This window comes from Pangasianodon hypophthalmus, chromosome 16 (genome assembly GCF_027358585.1).
Source record: "Pangasianodon hypophthalmus isolate fPanHyp1 chromosome 16, fPanHyp1.pri, whole genome shotgun sequence".
Taxonomy (NCBI): domain Eukaryota; kingdom Metazoa; phylum Chordata; class Actinopteri; order Siluriformes; family Pangasiidae; genus Pangasianodon; species Pangasianodon hypophthalmus.
This window is the reverse complement of record NC_069725.1, coordinates 10045947-10067946: the sequence shown is the minus strand read 5'-3', so window position 1 is coordinate 10067946 and position 22000 is coordinate 10045947. Positions and strand designations below refer to the sequence as shown.

Below are 22000 nucleotides of genomic sequence, written 5' to 3'. Positions count from 1 at the left end.
GTACGACTATTTGGGACACACTAATTCTAATCTCGGGTACTGTTTAGGACGGATAGTAGGTGAATTGAGACGCAGCACGTCTTCATGGAGCTCGCTTTGTGCACAGGGGCATTGTCATGCTGGAGCATGTTTGGGTCTCTTAGTTCCAGTGAAGGGAAATTGTAATGCTGCGGCATACAGAGACATCCTATACAGTTGTGTGTTTCCAACTTAGTGATAACAGTTTGCGGAAAAACCACATACGGGTGTGATGGTCAGGTGTCCACAAACCGTTGGGCTTAGAGTGTAAATCGATGTTTCATGTAGTTATGGTCAGGCGTGTCATGTGCTCCTGTTTGTTTAATAGCTGTAGTGTATGATAAATTTAGGAACTTGTGAGAACTTGTGTGCTGTAGTGTGATTTAACCCCGGTCAAGCCAGCCATTTAATTTAGCTACACATGAAATGTAGTTTTTTTTTTTTTTTTAAATCAGCCTCAACATTGAAGACATATAAGACATATCACTATTAATCTCTCTTTCTTTCTTCTTCTTCTTTTTTTTTTTGCATTTTCTTTTTCATACACCATTCATACACCATTCATACACCACTTGGTGTAAAGCACAAGGTGTATGCAGAAACGAATACTACTGACAATATCCTCTCCAATACGGTTGCGCATGCACAGCTCACGCCATGCCTCAGAATGAATGATTCATTATGCACACATGCCTACATTGTGAGGTGTTAAAACAACATGTAGAAGTGAGTGCAGACACACAGCTCCTGTTAGCATCTAAATCTAAAGTAGTCTAATAATAATAATAATAATAATAATAATAATAATAATAATAATAATAATTTTACTCATACAGAAGCCAACCTTGTACCATTATTCTAGCATCAGAAACTTGATGAATTGAAGAATTGAACCCACGCTCTCTAATAGGAGCAAGGGCCATAAACTGGCCAATTCCAGTTGGTCAGAGGGTGTTGATTAATGTTCTATAGCGCCAGCTTTGACAATAGCTACAAAGCAAATCACAGGTTTATATTAATGAGCTTGTTCTAATACTTCATCATATCTGTTCCCCTCTTACACAGGAATGTGTGGTGGATGTTCCACATAAACTGATAAAAATGTTGCGTCGTTATTGAGGATTTCTGTGAGTAGACATTTATTTAGCATTTGTGGAAGAAGTCTCCAGTATCAGCGCTTTGTAATCTCAAAGGTAAAGCTCTTCCTTAACAGTTTAAAAGTTAAAGGGAGTTTAAAAGCTTCACCTTAATTTTGGTGCTTTCACTGGCCTGCACACACACATTTTTCACACACTGATAATTTGGGTCGGTGCTCAAGATTGTTGCAGTCATGTGGCTGAAAGAATCCCACTACTAGCAGGGTTAGAGTTTTTTTTTTTAATGTATTTGCGCAAAATGTTTTTATCTTGTGATATGCCCTGGAAAATAATTAAAACTCCAGCATCATAAAACATGGATCCAGGCCCTGCATGATCACCCCTGTCTATGACCAGTCTTGATTCATAAGACCCACGCTGTAGTAAATCTGGATTTTCCTATGGTTAAAGTTTGAAGTTGTTATTATGTGTGTGTTCTCACAGGAGCAGTTCCTTCAGGAGCGCATCAAAGTGAACGGCAAAGCAGGAAACCTCGGTGGTGGAGTCATAACTATTGAGAGGAGCAAAAGCAAGATCACAGTTTCTTCCGAGGTTCCCTTCTCCAAAAGGTTTGCTGGTCTTTTTTTTTTTCCCTGAATTGTAATCTGTCTGAATATGATTGCATCTCTGTTCATAATTTAATTCTCCACTGTATAATAATACCTTTTTTTTGTTTTGTATTATCTTCAGGTACCTGAAGTATCTTACCAAGAAGTATTTGAAGAAGAACAACCTCAGAGACTGGCTGCGTGTTGTGGCTAATACGAAGGAGAGCTATGAACTTCGCTACTTCCAGATCAACCAGGACGAGGAGGATGAAGAGGATGAAGATTAAACTGTTTCTTTTTATACGTTTAAATAAATTCATTTAACAATGATTTTCAGTTTTCAGAGACTTTTTTTTTTCCCTTGGATTGTCCTTCAGTAATTAAACAGCACACACTGATTTGGCCAGAATTTAAACAAAACAAAACATACTTTCAGATTATGTTCATGGTCCAGAATAGGGCTGCACTGATATTGGAAAAAAAAAAAAATGCAATATGTGATAACTTGTTAAAAAATACGATCTGGTACGATAATGCTATATGTGTCTAAACACAATTTAAATTTATATATATATATATATATATATATATATACACACACACACATAAATTTTATATTATAAAAGAAACGGTCATTTTCAGTTTTTATATTATATTTATATATTTATATTTATATATTTATATTTTTATATTTATATATATATATATATATATAAATATAAAAATAACACCAGCTCTGACAGTAGTGCTTCAGTAGTAATGGCTAATTCATAAGGACTTGTATGATGGATGCTCCACATAAATGAAGGCAAAAAATAAAGGGATGAAAACACGTTAAGAAAGAAATTGTGTAATCATTGCTGGGGAAGTTTTCTGTAAGGAGGTTTATTTTATGGAAGGAGTCTCCAGTGTCAGCATTTTGTAACAGTACGTTTTGTGTCAAAGGAGTCTACATGACAGATGACTGTGCTTTTTAGTTTCTTTATAACATAAGTTGCATTTATTCATCTTACTAACTTCAAGAGAGAAAACAGACTGGTGCAAGACTGATTATAGCTATTCCACAACTTCAAATTAAAAATTGTTATTTAATAAATAAATTGTTAGTGTTGGCAAACTGCTGCAGCATAAAAAAAATCACTCACTTTTTGCCAGGCTTCACTGCACCACCCTGTTGTGTTTTATTCCTTATATATTTGTATACAGATCTATTCATAGATATCTGTAATACATTCTAAAATGTAATTTGAGAACTATTAATATCCAAAATGAACATGCAGCTACTAAGAAAGCAGTTACCAACATAAACATGAACCTTTATTTAAAATTATGAAAACATTTGGGCATACTAATGGACATACATTTTCTGAACAAAAAAGTTTTTGAGCATTACACAAAGATTTCTCCTGCAGAGTCTGTTACTTTGACATCTTGTAGTCAGACAACTTAAATACAGGTAGTTTACTAGAATGAGAAACATGGGAAATGACATCAACAATTAAGCACAGGTGAAAAACAAAACAAAAAACAAAAAAAATGGCACAGTACATAAAACATTACCTTAAGTGACTGCAAACGAAACACACACTGCCATGGTCCCAGATTACATAGTGACGGAAGATCTTTGGGACAACAAAGCATCCACAGCCTGAATTCGATCACTTAAAAAGGCACAAGCATGGAGTGTTGGTCTTTTCAGTGATGCCAGCTAATGTATCATCAGCTGAAACGGTCTGCCCCAAAATGATTTAGCACCAATTATTTAAAGAGAGCAGACACACAACAGTTCTTCCCAGCCAACTTAATGGAAAAAGAAATACAAAAACATTTTAAACTTCCTTTAGGAATGTATAAGTGAGGAGTAGAAGAAATCCAAATGGAGTTTAAGTGCTTGGAGAGAGCCATGAGTGTTCCCTCTCAGCTCCCGACACTGTAAGTATTAAAACAGGTGCGTGAAGCCACTGTGAAGGACTTCCAGCTCAGATGAATCACTTATTACAAGCCCCAAGGTTCAAATTGATTTTAATACATATCTTGCAACTTGTAATCTGAAGTCCTAGAAAACGACAAAAAAAAAAAAAAATTTAATAATTGCATCCCAACCAAACTGTGACTACACCGGTGACCTAGTGAGCAGAGAGAGTCTGTGTGGAAAATCAGAAGCCTCTGCGGAATATGACGCTGATGAAAGGACCTGGTTGAATCACAGTGTGCGTGGATTGTACTCTGGCAGCTTCTTGAGTTTCTCCTTTTCCTGATCCGTTTCCTGACGGGCGATAACCAGCGAGTGCGAGTAACCCATTGCCACCTGAAACAACAAAATACACCTCAAATAGTAAGTGCAGTCAAACCAAAGATATTCAGCTAATTGCAGTCCTGTGGTGAAACACTGATTAATACAATTTCTCTCCAACTGTACGCCTACAAGGACTAATTAGGTATGGGCGTCTAATAAAGTGGTCAGTATGAATAGTGCTTGAAAAAATATCCCAGCATCACTACTGCATCTGATACGCTCACAGCACCCTATAACAAGCACTACCATATCAGTAATTCAACACCTCCAAATCTATATGGTGCATCTATACGATAATGTATCTGAAAATAACCAGAGTGTAGATACAAGTGGTATACCTAATAAAGTGGCAACTATGTGCACATCACATTAAAGGATACATTTGGTAAGTAATTAGTAAAACACAAAAGGGGCATGACGTTATAGAGAACTAATCAATGATGAGGTGGTGTGTTGTGGGCTGTTACCACCCAGAAATTTATCATTTTCCTATAACAGTATGTCCTGAAGTGTTTTATTCCTCTTATGAAACACAATTTATCAAAAATTAAATTTTTTTATTCATTAAAGAATGACACACCATACATTTTATTCATTTATAGTTACATTTAATGTTGCGGAACGTCTGCGAGACAAGTTAGTTCCTGTTATCACTTACAATAGCTATAAACAGTCTTTCCCTCTCCACCCTCTTTTTTTCTCTCCAAGTTAGAAAGACAGCTAAATATGCACAAAGCACAAACGTCCTCTGTCTGAAGACGTTCCTCATGTCTCAAAACTCAAGTGTGAAAAAACGCAGATGCTGGAGACTCCTTTCAAAAGTGTTAAACATTACCTCAAAACTTTACCACATCAACAATCTGGATGTGTGGAGCATCTGCCATAAAAGTCACTACGAGTTGTTACTATAGAAACAACAACATAGATAATGGGTGTAGCCAGAGCTACCTTGTGGCCATTCAGAATCACTGTGGTATAACTGGCTATAAACTATTTAGATAGGTAATAGATTGTGCAAATATTCATACTTGGGACTTGATTCTACGTCTTAACCTATGTGATTTGAGATCTTGAGTCAGTTACATTACAAATGTTAAAATAAGGACTACTGACCCAAACCTTGTGTGTGAATCTAGGTGCTGACTTCCCATGTACATTTTTTTTTTCTATACAACTCAGGTTGTTCTAGTTGGAAATACTGAGATGTTCTTGAGTTTGAGATCAAGATACCTTGCTTGTGACTTTTAACATACTTTCCACATATCTAAAGTACCTATAGATTGAAACCACTGACATCTCCAATATTTTTTCCCCTCACCTGTTCTGAATACACTCCATCCAGAGTTTTGACCTCCTGAGCTGTAGTGGATGATTTGGGCTTGTTGTCTCCATATCCCTATAAAAAGATACAAGACTTATACAGTGGACTGCAATGCATTAAGAAAGATAAGAAATAGACAGAGTTAAATATGTGCTTTTGATCAGCTGTATTCCTTCCATCTGCACATCAGCTGCTAAGGGATTTGCATGGCTTCGGACACAAACTAAGCCCTGCTCTTCTTACTCCGATGAAATACAAGATAAGACGTTGTACTATAGGTTAGGTCTTCTAATCAAGATCATTCCAAAGTGGTTAATTTGGTTTTCTGAATGCCTGTGTGAGCTGGATCAGAATAGCTGGATGGATTGAGAGGTGCGAGAGAACTGCACAATCCCACATTGATTAGAAAGGGCATTCATATTGAGACTCGAAATCATGAATGGCATGTCAATGACTGGTTTAGAAGACTGATACTGATGTCTGAAGGGGCCACCAAAATATTTTTCTCTTGTGCCTGTAGTAATACGCACATGCACAAACCTGTGAAAATGTAACGCCTATGCACAGTTTACATAAAATTTACTTAGTTAATTCTCAAGTTAATAAAATTGCGCTCACATTTTGGTTCATGGATAAAATTAAATGGTCATAGTTCAATCTCTACTATAGCTAAATAGAAAATTTCAAAATGTGTGTTAAATGCTCTATGTCACATCCCCATCCCAGAGTACACTTCTCTATCCACCTACATTAACTGAGCGCTGACATGCTTCTCTGGTTTATGCATTATTGTGGGTTTTCGAAAGAAGGGAGCTCAAAATTAACCATATTCATTTGAGGACTCACAATATCAAATTCTCACAAGAGTATGAAACTGCACACATTATGATTTTATGACATTAAGTATCTTGTGGAACCTGTGGAAATCTTGTGGAAATTGCATGCACGATTTGCTGTGTAATCTTTTCTGGGTTATGGTGAATACCCTTGCTTCTTAGCAGGTTTAAGATTACAGACTTGGCAGAAAACCACTTTCAAGAATGGAAACCTCTGGGATCATGTTATATCATCAACAAATGATTCCTATTCAATAATCCCCTCAGTAAATCTTGAATTATTGCTGTAAGCCGAACATACCAATTCTCCAAATGTAGGCGATGGTCCCCAGCTTATGGTGCTCTCATCAGCAGCAATGATAATGCTGCTCTTCCTAGGAAACCAAAGAAGGCAATGGTTACACTAGTGCACACACTGTTCATCAAAACTAATGTTATCTACAGCATTTGCTTGGCATGACACTAGTGAGCACAAGTGAAGGAATCTAAAAGAAGGCCGAACTCTCACCCGCAGGCCAGACTGCGGATTTTCCAGCCACATAGGTCCTGCACAGCTTTTGGGTACATGGTAGACTCACGAGATGTATTTGTCACACCCCAGAAAAACAGACCACCTAAAAAAAAAAACAAAAACAAAAAGAAAATCATGCTAAACCATTTACTGACAGACAAAACCACTATTTCTGAGTGATTTATCATTTACAGTGACTTCTTACCCATTTCACTGACAGCAAAGGAACACTGGTATCCACAGTATATCTGGGTGGCTCCACGGCCAGGGAAATCAAAGAGCTTGACCAAACGAGGGACCATCTCATCCTTCTGTTCGGTGTGGCCCAGACGTCCATAGCCCCCAAAACCCCAGGAGAAAACACGCTTCTGCGAGTCCAGTACCAGCTAATAACAAGCAACCCAGAGATCATCAGTTACTTTCCTGAGGTTCCTCATTTTATTTCTAGGTCAGCTTTGCGTAACAGCTTGTGTAATATTTGTGGTTGGAATGAGGCAGCCAAGGACATGTTTAGACTGGAAACAATCACCCGCCACCCCTTTAATCCAATATGTCTTATGTTTCAAAAGTCTAAACATTTAAGGCGATCCCTTTCATCTTTCCTTGTCCATTTTGAACCATGTTCATGTCAGCATAATTTCACAAACACATGGCATACTCTTGTTCAAACAAACTATCAGGTTTATCTAAAAACTTATGAGTATTGTAAGCAACACAAGTAAAAAAAAAAAAAACCCACAAGTTTCCAATCAAGTATGACAGTCTGGTTACTCACAGTGTGATTGGCACCACACACAACATCCCGCACCACGACGTTGGGTACAGGCATCACCTGGCCGTCCTTAGTCTTCTCGATGAAAATGGCCACTCGTCGTGGGATAAGCTCACAGTCAAACTCGATACGCTGGGCTCGAGCTATGAACTTCCCATCCGAGTTATGTCCTGTTGGAAGCAAAAGAAACAAAAGCCATTCAAAAATTCTTACTAAAATGATACAGAGCCAACAGACCTTTAAATATTACAATAGATTACCTAGCTGGCCATACTCCGGACACCCGAAAGAGTAAATATTGCCCTTACAGTCCACCACCATACTGAACTCAGCACCACATGCCACTTTAACTATAGGCTGTCCATTGTACAAGATCTGCAGACAAAACAATGCAAATCAGACAGAGTTTATGCCTCAGACAGGCATAAACACACCAATACAACTCAATAGTTAATTACAGAATTTAGCAGAAGAGATCAATAAAACAAATAACTTTGCCTCTAATACAAGAATTGTGCTACTGCCTTGTGAATCTGATGTGAAAGAAATTAAATATTTCAGACAGAAGAAGTTTCTTACTGTAGCTGGGCTCAGGACTGCATCTGTCTGATTACCCTGACCAAGCTGCCCAAGTTTGTTCTCTCCAAATGAGTAGACGGTACCATTTTCTGCAGGGAAAAAACACTGATTAGGCCAAACTATTCAAACAGCAACATCCTGCTCTAGAAGGTGTGCACTGAGACTGGGATCTCAGTCAATAAAAAAAAAATTGGGATATTTTCACTCTCATGCAGCAACGAACAACAGAAATGTGTGTGACTAAATAGGAAATAATACATAGACTCATTGCAGATTTTTAAAAAAAAAAGACCACAGCCCATCTGGTTGTTTTCTAATGGCTCATGCTTTCAATGTTTGCAGACTAGCTAGTTTAAAGTTTACTTGTGGGGTTAAACATGAACTCCTAGCAAACTTAAATGACCTGCCACAGAAATAGTAGAGGATACGGGAATATGAAAAAAAATATTTAAGATAAAATTTTTTTTGCTGGGCAAGTTGTGTTTGCTCCTGCATTGTTATAGACTAAAACATTGCATGTGAAATCAATTATATTCCTTACTTAGGAAAAACCCTGAAGTGTTTTGGGATACTGGATTAACAGATTGTTGGACAATATTTAGAGCAGGAACATAGTAAAATCACTGCAGTAGCTGTGAGATTAAGCTCCCACATAGCTGTTTCCTGAACTGTCAGCCTACCTGTTAAGGCGAGGGTGTGGTTCCGACCGCAGGCAGCAGACACTATCACCTCCTCCCCCAAACCCTCCACCAGCTTTGGAGCGTCCAACCGCTTGGTGTCTCCGTGGCCCAGCTGGCCCTTATCGTTGCGACCTGAGAGAGCAACAGAGGGAAAGGGAAAGTTATTTTTAATCATTCTGTCCAAGCACACAAGAATAAGACCTAAACAGTAAGATTTAGTTTGAGCGTTTTATGGTACTCAAGTATTAGCACTTACAACCTTCTTGATAGCTGTGGCTCTGAACTGAAAGCTTAATTCTTTTGCACTGCTGCACCATTTAAAAAAAAAAAAAAAAGGCAATAAACTAACCCAACTCCTTAACTGAACACACTACACTGAGATTGTGCTCAAGCGAAACACGCTGTGCATGATAATTTCATTCAGAATTACTTGTAAAGGAATATTTTGTATAGTTAATAAATTCAGCAATAAATTTGCACATAAATTAGTATTTCTCTCTGGATGAACATACAAAAGTAAATGTCTCACAGCCAGATGAGGAGCCTAATTACACAATTTTTCAAAATTCTTGCTAAAGACAACCACACTTAGACACAATTAAACACAATTAAACACAATTAAACATTCAACATTTAAACTATTATACTCATGCAATTACCTGTTCATTGTCTACGAATCTGACTAAGACACCAAACCTGGACATCATACTGACTTTGTAAAGGCTGAGGCACCCCTTAGTGACTGTTTACAGTATAAATAATAGCTCTAGTTAGTGGTAAGTCATGGTGAATGCATACACGTAAGCGCCCTTGGTTATGCCTTCTACTATACGCAACTGCACTTAACACAAATGTTAATAAATATAAAACGAACATCATGCCCTTTTTTAAATGGCACTTAACAGTTTAAATTTTAAATCTCCAATTTATTTTATTTCTTACAGGATGCAAAACACAACACACGCACTCCAGTAATATTCATCCCACACCATTTACATGCTCTTGCTAAGTGCACAGGGAGGCAATTAAGGACACAACGTGGCTTTAAAAGAAAAATTAATATCATTTAAAATATCAAGTTGTTTATCCGAGTTACTTGATTTTTCATCTTAAGTAAAGAATAACACCACAATGTTACGCAATGCTGTGCGTAGCGCGACTCACCCCAGCTCCAGAGTTTGCCTTCGGTGGTGATGAGCAGGCTGTGGGCAGCACAGGGCCCTGACACCACACTGCTCACCATCACGTCATTCAGACAGCCATAGCGATGAGGACCCCACAGATTCTGGCCCAGGTTCCTGTAAGCAGCTTTACACACGAGAGGACACACGTTTAGAAGTTTACAGAAAAACAGCCACAAAGATACATATGTACAAGACAAATAAGACATTCACCCTTTTTGTTTTCATCATCAGGTCTCAGCTGAAATTTTAAGTAAAACATACAAAAGGACTGAATGAGGACACTAATCCGCATAAAGCACTTGATATAGAGCAGCATGAAATCAAAAGCAGTTATAGCTCCTACTTAGGCTTTTTTTTTTTTTTTTTTTTAAAAAGTGAGAATGTTTTCTTGAAGCACAATAGTCAGAGCAGCCATGGCCAAGATCAATTCCTTATTGATCCCATCAGACAGACCATGGCCTACATGCTGCACAGCTGTTACAACACTGTCTGAAGCCAGAGCACACCAAGGTAAACAGGAATGTTTCTCAGCTTCAACTTCCTATGACTCTGTTCAGCACAATAACCCTTATCAAACAGCTGCTTAGAATTTTTTCGTAATGTTCATAAAAGCAGTTTCACAAAAACACAAACAATTTGGTGTTCTCGAACTGCTCTCATACACAATCAGCTTAACTACAATATTAGGCAATACATGGTTTATGGTCAGGAAATTTGAGGATTGCGTTGTGTTTGAAAGGTGTCTGAGTCTTCAGTATACACAAGTTGTCACAAGTTCATGCGTTCACACTGTGGATACTCTTCCAAATGCTCTAGTTTACATTTAGGCCTACTCCTCTTAGAAATTGCACAATTACTTCAAAAACCTGCTTACACATAGAAAAAAAAAATCCTTAGATATGAAGGCAGTGTGTTTAAAGGTCATTTGTCAATTCTGTTTAAAAAAAAAAAAAAAATAAATAAATAACTGTTTTGTCATTTCAGATTTATGGCGTTTTATTCTAATGACATCAGGAGTGAGAAAGCAAGTGAGAAAATTATCTGAATTTTTTTTGTATAAAACATGTAACAACTGGTAACAATTTTATTAGGGATTACATGTGAAGCTTACTTGACGGTTTACATTTGGCTCTATTCCCCCCCCCCACACATTTTTCTTGTAAAACTTACATTAGGAAAAAACATTATATTGGTTGATAAAAACAAAAGTAATGACATTACCACCTGGCTACCGAAAATATAGTTAACCAAATAACTGCAATTATAAACTTTTCCCGTTAACACATTACATAAGTGCATATTTACACAAGGATTTCATTTCCAGAATCAGATTTTTTTTGTAGGTATCAGCTTTTGAATATTTTCATTATTATTCAGTTATAGGCCATAATTAGTTCAGAGTGTTTAAGCTGTTTGGGCAAGTGTAATTAAAACAAAGAGTATTTAATTTGCAACCATAGAGATGACGTAAATATTCATCCCGGAGAAAACCATTTTTGGTCCAAGTGTATAGGTACCTTGCTGCTTTGGCACCTCTTTTCGGCCAATCAGGTCCCAGTTAGTAGCACCAAAAACGAGCAGCTGACCTTTGACCGTGGGCACCTCAAGTTTCTACAGGAGTAAAAGGAAAAAATATTAGGACATAGTACTTGGCGACACTTTCTTTATTGCAGAAATTTATCCAATATTTAGCCAGAATATTATGTACACAATTGTGCAATAAGCCTAACATTTAAAAATAGTTGGATTACGTTCATAAAATAAATGTGTGTGTGCTGGGGGTGTGTGTGAAGTTTAATTTACAGTTAAAGGGAAAATGCACCCTGAACAACTTGCATATTAATGTTTAGAATTAACATGTAATCTATAAATAACATGGAAGTTTTGAGTTGAGTTTGAGTTGACTAGTTTAAACTTTTTTAAATGTGTTTCATGGACATGCTGATCTATTTTCACTTGGTTAACAGTTACCCACAATGCTGTTCAACTACCTGCTGACTGTAGACCACATGATTTAGCCCTCACTTCTTCTCTTAATAAAAAGACCAATGCAGCAGTGCTTTAGTCCACCTCCCTCACCTCCTCATCTGTACACACATTCATGCTAAAACCCCATCAACTCCATTGTGCTTGTCATCTCATAGATCACCAACTAGCCATAATGCAGCATAAATACATCCTATAGCTGCATTGCACCCCCCCCCCCCCCCCCCAAAAAAAAACAACACCCTCACCGCTGGAAAATGGTAAGTGAGAAAAGACGCTCTTGCTCTTTTTTTTTTTTTTTTTAGGAGCTTACAGTGAAACCTGAGCGTTATCCTTTGTGTGTGAGAGCGTTGAAATTTTTCCTTCTATTAAATGCCATTGTAACGGTGCTAACAATGTGACGTCAGTGCGGCACACGTCCACCAACTTCATGGGAATAACAAAACTACATCACTAAACAACACATTATCCCAGAGTCACTATGTACATCTCCCTCCATCCATCCATCCTTTCATTGTCTGTACCGCTTATCCTACACAGGGTCTCAGGGTAGCCTGGTGCCTATCCCAGGGGAGTCGGGTACACTGTGGGGGAGACCCGCACACCTCAGTTGTGCACACACACCCCAGACAATCTGGTAAAGCCAATCAGCCTACAACACATGTCTTTGTACTGGGGGAGAAAACTTGAGTACTCAGAGAGAGAGCCCCTGAGGCACTGGGAGAGCACACACACTCCGTGCTCACAGATGGGATTTGAACCCTGAGCCCTCAGCGTGCAGGGCAAGTGCGCTAACCACTAAACCACCATGTCCCCTAAACACAGCTCAATTTTTTACATTTTTAAAAGTTTCAGAAGTAAGAAGCGTGATGAAATCTTACAATCTTCTCCTTCACATCGTCAGACACAGTGACTGGCTGGAGGCCGGATTTAGTGGCTTGCTTGCCGGGTTTCTTTGTGTTTTCTTGCTCATAATCTTCAAACTCGTCGTCGCTGCTGAACTCTCGCTCTTTCTTTTTGCCGCTGGCTCTCTTTCTCTTCAGTCCACCATTTCCAGAGACATCAGTCACCTTCTTGCGTGGCATAGTAACTGAAAAAGCTGACAAAAATACACCGTGTGATCAAGAGCAGCCCTGAATTATAATGAATTAACTTCTTCCACTCAAACTTATCGACTAGAAGAAAACTAAGCCTTGTACACTCGTATGTAATGTGCACTCTGGCTTGGAGTAAATATGTAAACAGGTCAGATAAAAGCTTTATTCGCAGGGTTCTGCTGCAGTAACTGCTAGCTCAGGGATGAATACATGCTTACAGCATGGGAATGATCTGCGGGAGAACTAGCTTCCGTGTATCAGTGTTTACAAATGAACCTAAACAGAGTTCACTTATAAAAGTTATTAAGGAGAGTTATGTTCCACATCACTCCCATGCTCACTAGTTAACGGTTAACGGGATATAAGCGGGTTGAGAGAGTGTTTGCGGTGTGTTTAGGTCGGACATCGTCGCCGTAGAGCTACGGCTCCGTTTGTTTCTTTGTTGTAACGTTCTGCGGCTGGTTAGCAAACTAGCGCCGCTAGCAGCGCGCATCCCGCCGAGCTAACTAAACAATTAACCAGCGCAATAAAAACCCGCACCACTCAACACTCTCCAGCACAAAATACACCAGCCGCCTGGCTAAACAGCAACTCAAAACCAAGGAAAACTAAGTGGACAATGAAAACAAGTCACTGAAAAATGAATGACTAAAAAACAATTTAGCCGCGTTAGCAAGCAGGCAGGCAGGCAAGCGTACCGCATTTGCATGCAACAAAGCCACAGTCCTAAACAGCGAATATAACATCAACATACCGCTTCAAAACTTTTTCCTCGCTTCTCAAATGTGGATATTTTGACTTAAGGAATGTAAATGTTACTCAAACCTGCGACGGGTTGCTCTATTAGACTTGGTTATGTACAATACTATGTGGTGAACTATGGATTTCCTGATTTAGCAGGTCCGCTCATGTCTGTCCGTCTTCCTCCGGTTTTTGATTGATTTGGAACAAAAGCGCGTGCGGAGTCTCCGCCATCTAACCACGTGGGTGCAGCGGCGCTCATTCAGCTGCATGACACCGGGACAGCACACTCCGCTGCCTCTCACACCACAAATCTCACTCATTTTACACTGTTTCAGCAAAGTGGTCTTCTTTTTTCTCTCTCGAACATCTTTGCGTAGAGTTTACCTGACTGAAAGAGTCCGGTGATTAAACTGATTGACTCGATAAAGGGTCTGGCTTGCCAAAAGGAGGTCTATGCTGATGCTCTCGCTTGGTTTTTGTTCAAACCTAACTATGCAGCTAACTATATGGGAAATGCTCAGACGTAGCCATAGAACTTTTAAAGCCGTGAATGTACAGATGATCCACCAAAATCACATAACACATGGGCTTTAAATAAAGTAAGCGCCTAACTGGAGTCTTTAAAGTTCTTGCTATAGACATGTGCAGCGCCATCTGGTGGTCTGGAGGACGCTGGCGTCTTTCTCCAAGCTTACTGCAGCTGAGAGCAAGTTTGCATTCCCCATGTTGTGCTCTATTTCACATTTTAACAACTTGTCGACCAAAAAATAAATAAATAAATAATAAAAATGAGATGTGGGTGTATCTCGCAAATGGGCAACAATCAAAAACATAAGGCAAATCTTGCCCCTTTGCAAGATACTCCCCCATCTATTTATACTTACACCATTTAGCAGACACATTTATCCACTGCACCTTATATTTATCTCATTTAGATATGTGAGCATTAAAGGCCTTGCTTAAGGAACCAGCAGTGGAACTGCTGGGGTTTGAACTCATGACCTTTTGATCAGTAGCCCAACATCTTCACCACTGAGCTACCACTGCCAGCCACACTACCTGCCATCATAACCAGTTTATCCTGGTCAGAGTCGTGGTAGATACAGAGCCTACCTAGGAACAGTGCGTGCAAGGCAGGAACACACTCTGGATGAGACACCAGTGCACCATGCACACACACTGGAGTTCATTTAGTGTAGCCAGTCCTTCATGTTTTTCGGGAAATGGGAAAAACAGAAGAAACCCACATGGACACAGGGAGAATATGCAAAACTGAAGGGAGGGACAATTTAGCATAGCCACTCAACCTACTGCCTTGTTTCTGAAATTGGAAATCCAATAAAGCTGCCAATAAAACAAAACAGAAAAATATATATTTTTTAAAAAGTGTTGCTATGGCTGTCTGTAACATTTGTGATAGCAGTTTATAACATTTTAACAGATATTTCGAGGTGGGTGTAGATACAAAAGATGCAAACTTATGAATGGATCTAATTTATTTTTTCACTATTTATATCTTCACATACAATATATGCTCATTTTGGTTACTTATAATTTTGAAAGGAACATTTGTGACACCTAATATCCAAAATTCAATAATTCTATTTTGAAGGTATGCAAACTTTGCACAGTATCAAGCTTTGTGCATTTCCTTCAAAAAAAGGAAGCAGTAAGCCTAATTTTGCACAAATGATGTCACATTTGATTTTAATTTGTTGCATTCAGTCACCAATGGCTTCTATTAAGAGAACAGATAGAGCAATTAAACCCGGGACACATGAGAGTCATAGATATTTTCTTAATACCTAAAGTATCAGGGACTATAGAGCAATTACAGTCATTTCTGAAAATACTGGCCACCCTTGGTAAAAAAAAAAAAAAAAGTTTGGAAAAAATGGCTTTGGTAAATTGGATTAATTTCACACTGAAAATTTGTTCTTAGAAAACAAACAAAAACTCTTATAAAATACTTTGTGCAAAATCACGTTGACTACACAACAGCACTGAGTCTTGTAATAGTTGATGAGGATACAGAACACAGAATCTGAGAGCACTCCTAAATACAGAATTTATCCATCTCCTCCAGGGTCCTCCATCTTCTCTTTTGGACTCTGCTCTTCTTATCCTGCTGGAAGGTCCAACCACAAGCCAGTTGTAACTTCTTGGCAGAGGCAGCCAGATTTCCATATAAAATCTCCTGGAATTTCATGGAGTCCACCATGCGATGTATCTTAACAAGGTTCCCAGGGCCTTTGGAGGAAAAGCGGACCTGCAACTTCACAGATCCTATACAGTGTGGATTAGATTCTTTTTGTTTACACCAAATACACCTTGAGTGTTGTTTTTTGTTTCACCTAACCATAGAATCCGGTTCCAGTCAAAGTTCAGGTAGCGTTTACTGAACTCCAGGTGCTTACATTTGTGCTTAGATGAAAGGCTTTCTTCTGTCACACATTTTTGGCAGAGGAATGACATCTAATTGTAGACTTGTGGACTTGGTGACCCCAAAATTCTACTATCTTCTGCAAGTCTCCAAGCTTGCCTCTCTAACCATCTTCCTCACTACTCATGGGGGCAGAATACACTTGCATCCTCTTCCTGACAGATTCACTGCAGCTTTGGTGGATTTAAACTTCTTAACTAGTGCCTTAACAGTGGATATGTGAGATGTGGTTTTGTTAAAAATATCTTTTGATGATGATGATAATTCTGGAGTTGCCTGTCTGAAGCTAGTACAGTAATGTAATTATGAGGCCATTTATTTTTGCCATTTTGTACCAAGGACCAAAACAGATAATTTGCGAATGCAGTTTTGTCCTATTCAGGTCCTATTAGGTGGTGACACTCCTTAAACAATTTCTTGCCCCCTTTGGTAACCCATATGTAAAAAAAACCATAGACACACCACTGTATGAACATGTTTTGTCCTGTGCAGCAGTGGTGTAGCTCTCACTTTTTCTCAGACAACTGAATACGTAGATCATGGGTTACAGTTTGTCTTCGTCTTGTCTTCAGAGTGCCTCAGGAGTTTTCTCACCATTAAAGTCAGCACAAAAATTCTTTCTGCTTTTACCCTGCTGTGAAATTGGGAGACAGATGTCAATACCTCGCCGTTGGCTCTTAGAGAAAATGCCTTTTACACTTGAAAATTTTAACATGGTTAAATGCCCAACCCCATTCCAGGCAATGTATCACACTGAGATTAGTTTGAACACACCCTGCTCTACTCAGGGTATTAGGTCAGGGCTGGAACAAAAATTTCCAGACTTTTATATCTTTAGGAATGGAGTTAGCCAGCTATAGTTTAATGGAAGGGTGTCCAATCGTATCCATTAAGGGCTGGTATGACTGCAGGTTTTCATTCCAGCTAAGCAGGATCCACACCTAAGGCCAAGATGATTAAACAGGCAGAATCAGGTGTAGCTCCTGCTTGGTTTGAGTGAAAACCTGCAGCCAAAGCAGCACTTTGCAGATAAGACTGGAAATCCTTGGTTTAATAAGCAATTGGGGCCAAACAGAGATGCTTACAAGTGACCAAGTGCATCTCTAGATGGACTCCATTACAACCGAATTTCTCACCTACTGCTGTACAATGCTCTGATTTTTTATTTTTTATTTTTGGTGCAATCACATTTGTTTAAAAAAAAAACAAAAAAAACTGGAATTTATTACATTCTTATTAACCCAAATCCAAAGGATCTTGTAATATTTTTCTTATTCTCCCTATTGTCAAACCAACCATGCAGTAAATTTTATTAATATATTTTTAATTAATTTGTTTATTGCATCACTTTTAAGCAGCTCTTGTGTAAATATATTATGAATGCAATTCGTAAGAATGAACATAGGGTTAGGGAGGATTAAAATTTTGAAAGTCTTTTTAGCCACTGGAAAAAGGCCAGTTTGATTTCAATTCATCCACAGAATAGCCAGATGTCATGGAATAAACAGCTTATTGTAACATTCTGGTAAGAATGTTTTTAATATGATTGGTGAGAAACATAATTAGTGATGAGCTGTTTTAACCTCAGCAGAAGACACAGCTGAAACTTGTAATGTTTCTCTTAACATCTTTCTTAACTGCTACAGTTTATGCTATTTCCATCCATTTGGCCAGTTGGAAAAAAACACTCGTATCAGTTTCAGAATGTGGATTTTGGACGGAAACTGAAAACAGCCCTTTCTGAAACATCATAACCTCCCTGTGCTGTTTGGCAAACTAACAGGGAAACAGCACTAATTTCAGAATGAAACTGACTATAAATTCTTCCCAGAGGGAGACTATTTTCAGAGAACCTGGTTTCTGATAAATGATCATTATGTTTTTTTGAAGTATGTATTCACACTTGCACTTCAAGCTAATTACGTAGGAAGAATTTTTCAGTTTGGTTGTAATGGTTGTGTGAGCTGCACTTATGTGAACCTACTTACCACTAAAGACCATTATATTATGTACAATAGATTCAGTGGATGTAAATGAATACTCCCTGGTTGTGTTATTTGCCTACAGTTTGTTGATCTTTCAGAGTAATGAGGAACAGACATTTGTAAGCATTAATAACATCCAGCTATGGCGTTAATGTTTGGGCAACATGAGTTGTTGTGCAGATGTTGTAATACCAAAAGCATGTAAAACTGGTCATTCGCTCCCTCTCTGTCCTCTTTTTTCTTCATACAAGGCTCCACATTTTCCCATACCTACCCCCCATAGCTCTCTGAGCCAACCTTCAAGTCTCAAAAATGCTCCTGGAAGGTGATTGGCCAGGATTTGGCCCTGCTGATGTGCTATTGGCTGCTGGGGGTTTTGGAGTATTTGCATTCTGAAGGAGGGTGTCTCTATTGATGTGCTGCAAGGGGAGGGAGGAAAAGAGGGAGGCAACAGAAAGGAAAGGAAGAGGGAGGGATAGAGGAAAAGAACAGAAGGGAAGAGCCTCTTATTCTTTTAGATGTGTGAGCGTGACAGCTCTCGTGGAAGGGTCTGCAGAAGTCGGGCCTTGTGGGAAAGCAAACAATGGTGGCCATCTCTTCTCACCATCACTGACTGTTAGAAGAGAGGTGCTGGATATTCAAGCACAGGATGACCGAGAGCTGCACTGCACCAAAGTGGGAACAGATATGACAATGGAGGTTTTTTAGCAGTCTGGATCTCAGAGAGAGGATTTTGGATTTGGAAAACCAAGGGCGGAAACATTGTGGTTTGTGAGTCTGGCTTTGGAATAAAAAGGTAAGAATCCATGTGTGTGTTCATATATCATGTATCACTCTCTTAACCCATTACCACAATGCAGCAAAGCTTGGACGATGATGAACATGAAAAGGACAGATCCATTGTCAATATCTGATCAATACATTAACAGATGACCTCGGGATTTCAGCATTGGGATTTTTGATAGCCTGTTTGAGGATTCACAGACGATTGCAGTGAACACAGCACTTGCTTTTAGGTGAAAGCCATTCACTAGAACTGAACTGAATCGTAAATGTTAGTCATACAAGCTGATGTCAGACAAACAGCTACACTAAAGTGTTAATGAACTACTCACAACTTTTGTGGTGTTTACTGTCCCATTATAATTACAGTTTTAACTTTAAAACAGCTCAGAACAAGGTTTCCTTTTTACACCACATACTACCAATACAGTTCTGCTTATATGTTTTGACCCCCCTAGCATGTGTCATAAAACACCCAAGATATCAATAGAAACAGAATTTGAATAATCTTACCTAAAGATACTTAATTTACACATCTCATCCTTGCAGTGGACATAACAGTGTGTAATAAACAAAAAAAAAAGTACTTGTCTGTAGATTGAAGTTTCTTAGGATATAGTCTTTTATGCTAGGCCTGTTATTGTACAAGTTTTATTACACTTTTATTACAGCGAATCTCATGACAGTAATCTGTTCTGTCTCATGATAAATGTCAAGAAAACATTTCTTTTTGAGTGAAGAAAAATTTGGCCAGTAATACACTACTGTAATTTGTATAGAAAACGACTGGCAACCGGTATATAAGACACACTGATTCAACTCTATATACAGGGGAAAGTTGCACAAAGATATATGAGGATGTAGAATAAAAGGCCAATCAGTTTTGTTTAGACATAGTTCTACAAAAAATAAGAAGCAAATCTAATACAAAGGAAACCAAATGAAAAGAAGAAAAATATAAGACACCAATGCTAGAACAAGATGCGAAGGAAAATCTAGTAATTCTATATATCTAATATATAAGAATGTAGCCTACTTAAACAAAAATGGAATCATAAAACTATATAAAAAACAGATCTGGTGGCCATGGCACAATAAATCCCTTGGGGTATATAAACAATAGCATTTGAAAACTTCTCGATCTGATGAGACATAAAACTGAATGTTATACTCATAAGCAGAAATGCTTACTATGTTTGGAGAGTTAGCAAGGCCTATGAAGGGAACCACACTGCTATCCCTACTGTAGAGGTGGCTCTCTGCTGTTCTGTCAAAGCTCCAGTAGGACAGGAACTTTGATCAAAATTGGAGGCAAGATTATGCAGCGGATTTTCAGAAAACGTAAGGAAAATCTGCATGCATTAGTTTAGGAGCAGCAGATGGCTTACACTTGGGAAGCATAATGTTCAGAACGAATTTGTGTGAATCAGTTCATATTAGTGAAAACACAGGTGTGTAAACATATGAGCAGAGCTGTGAGCGGGAAACATACTTTTGTAAGACATAATAAAAAGGAAAAGTAGGAACAATTTTGAGTTACAAATATTTGAAAGTCACAAATTAAAGAGTTGTTAATGCGTTGATTCAAAAGGAGCAAAACCATTGCAGTTTGCCAAATGTTGCAAGATGGAAAAAAAAAGAAAGAGCATTGCGGAGAGAAAGGAGTGTTCATGGGGAGAAAATGTGTGTGGAGGTGCAGATGTTTCATTCATTGTGTCTGTGGTCAAGGCGATCCCTGCGTTATTTATGTCACACTTGGACTGTGTCTCTATGACGATGGCTGTTTGAAACACTCTGACTCTTGTTACGGCCTTTGCCTCTCACAGCTGACACGTGACCAGCTCTTTGCAGAATCTCTTCATTTTTTTTAGCTGTAAATTGCAAGTGCTGAGCTGGATGGTACACTGTGTCAGTTGTTCCTAAAGAAGCTTAAAATAAATGCTGCTTGCCTTTTGTGGGAACACAAGACACATCTTTTTCCTTACAAAATGTGACATACAAGAGAGCTGGCTAATAGACTTAGCAACTGATATTAGAGCAAAGTGTGTTGGGGCTTTTGCTTAGCTCTGTTGTGTTATTAGATCCTGACATTCCAAGTACTGCTGTCTGTATTTCTATAATAAATTAACTGATTCTTACATTTACAGCATTTAGCAGATGCTCTTATTCAGAGTGACTTATATTAGTGCTTAAAAGTCTCTATCAAAAAAAAAAATCCACATGCTAGAGTTACCATAGTGTTACAATAAAGTAGAATCATAGTTGTTTCATTGATTATTTTACTATTACAGTACATCCAAAAATGTTTATTCCTCTTACACTACCGTGATTTGCCAAAGATTATTTTTTTTTATAGCTTATTAATGAATGTGTCATGCTTTTTAATCATTTATACTTCTTTCAGGTCTGTGAGACGAGTTATTCAAAATATGGATTTTAATGTGTGTCAAAAGTTTTGAGAAAAAAACACAGCTTTTCATGTTACTGAGAAAAGGAAATTTCTCTGTTCTGTGGCAGTGGATATAAAAAACTTACAGTGGATATAAAAAAATCTACACACGCCTGTTAATATTGCAGGTTTTTGTGATGTAAAAAATTAAAACCAAGATAAATCATATCAGACTGTTTTGTTTTTACACATTTAATGTGATATAGCAACCAACAAAATTCAGGTAAAGAACAAATAGGAGATTTTTAGGGGGAAAAAAGAAAAACGAAAAACATACAGTAACCTGGTTGCGTATTTTATAATGGCGCATTAACAATCACATTCAAATGCATGTTCAAACGTAATTATCATACACCTGTCATCAATAAAGTGATTAACTTTCACTGATTAACCCCAAATAAAGACCAGCTGTTTCTGTAGGATTTTCTTGACATCTTCTTGGTGTCATCCGACTGCTGAAGCCATGGTCCGCAAAGAGCTGCTTACAAAGCATGTATAGGATTGTTGAAAGGTATCGATCAGGAGAGTGGTACAAAAGAATTTCAAAACATTAGATATGCCGTAGAACACTATTAAAGCCATTATCAACAAGTGGAGTAAATGGGGCACCACAGTGACATTACCAAGAACAG

The 22000-nt window shown here is 38.3% G+C and overlaps 3 protein-coding genes across 5 annotated transcripts in view; 2 read left to right on the top strand and 1 right to left on the bottom strand.

The window, feature by feature from the left end:
- The window catches only part of LOC113530673 (60S ribosomal protein L22), a 4971-nt gene extending 2939 nt beyond the window's left edge, over positions 1–2032 (top strand). The window contains 2 exon segments of the mRNA XM_026920893.3: positions 1599–1723; positions 1845–2032. Coding sequence (XP_026776694.2) covers positions 1599–1723; positions 1845–1989 — 270 coding nt within the window. The 3' untranslated portion in view covers positions 1990–2032.
- A 965-nt stretch (positions 2033–2997) lies between these two features.
- On the bottom strand, positions 2998–14313 carry rcc2 (regulator of chromosome condensation 2). 3 transcript variants are annotated; one of them, XM_026921280.3, is made up of 13 exons: positions 14093–14313; positions 12749–12966; positions 11399–11492; positions 9862–10005; positions 8698–8829; positions 8018–8106; positions 7699–7813; positions 7442–7608; positions 6872–7052; positions 6664–6769; positions 6457–6529; positions 5317–5394; positions 2998–4010 (listed from the first exon to the last, which is right to left on the bottom strand). In XM_026921280.3, exons 2-13 carry the CDS (start codon positions 12950–12952, stop codon positions 3906–3908), a joined length of 1488 nt encoding a protein of 495 aa, XP_026777081.1. In that variant the 5' UTR covers positions 12953–12966; positions 14093–14313; the 3' UTR covers positions 2998–3905. The 3 variants fall into 3 exon arrangements, with proteins under 3 accessions (XP_026777081.1, XP_034167979.1, XP_026777079.1); XM_034312088.2 differs by lacking the exon at positions 14093–14313 and adding an exon at positions 13790–14050; XM_026921278.3 differs by lacking the exon at positions 14093–14313 and adding an exon at positions 13719–14048.
- A 4297-nt stretch (positions 14314–18610) lies between these two features.
- The window catches only part of arhgef10lb (Rho guanine nucleotide exchange factor (GEF) 10-like b), a 37445-nt gene continuing 34055 nt past the window's right edge, over positions 18611–22000 (top strand). Inside the window, exon 1 of the mRNA XM_053240862.1 lies at positions 18611–18932. The gene's annotated coding sequence lies outside the window, so the exon portion shown is untranslated. The remainder of the gene's footprint in view (positions 18933–22000) is intronic.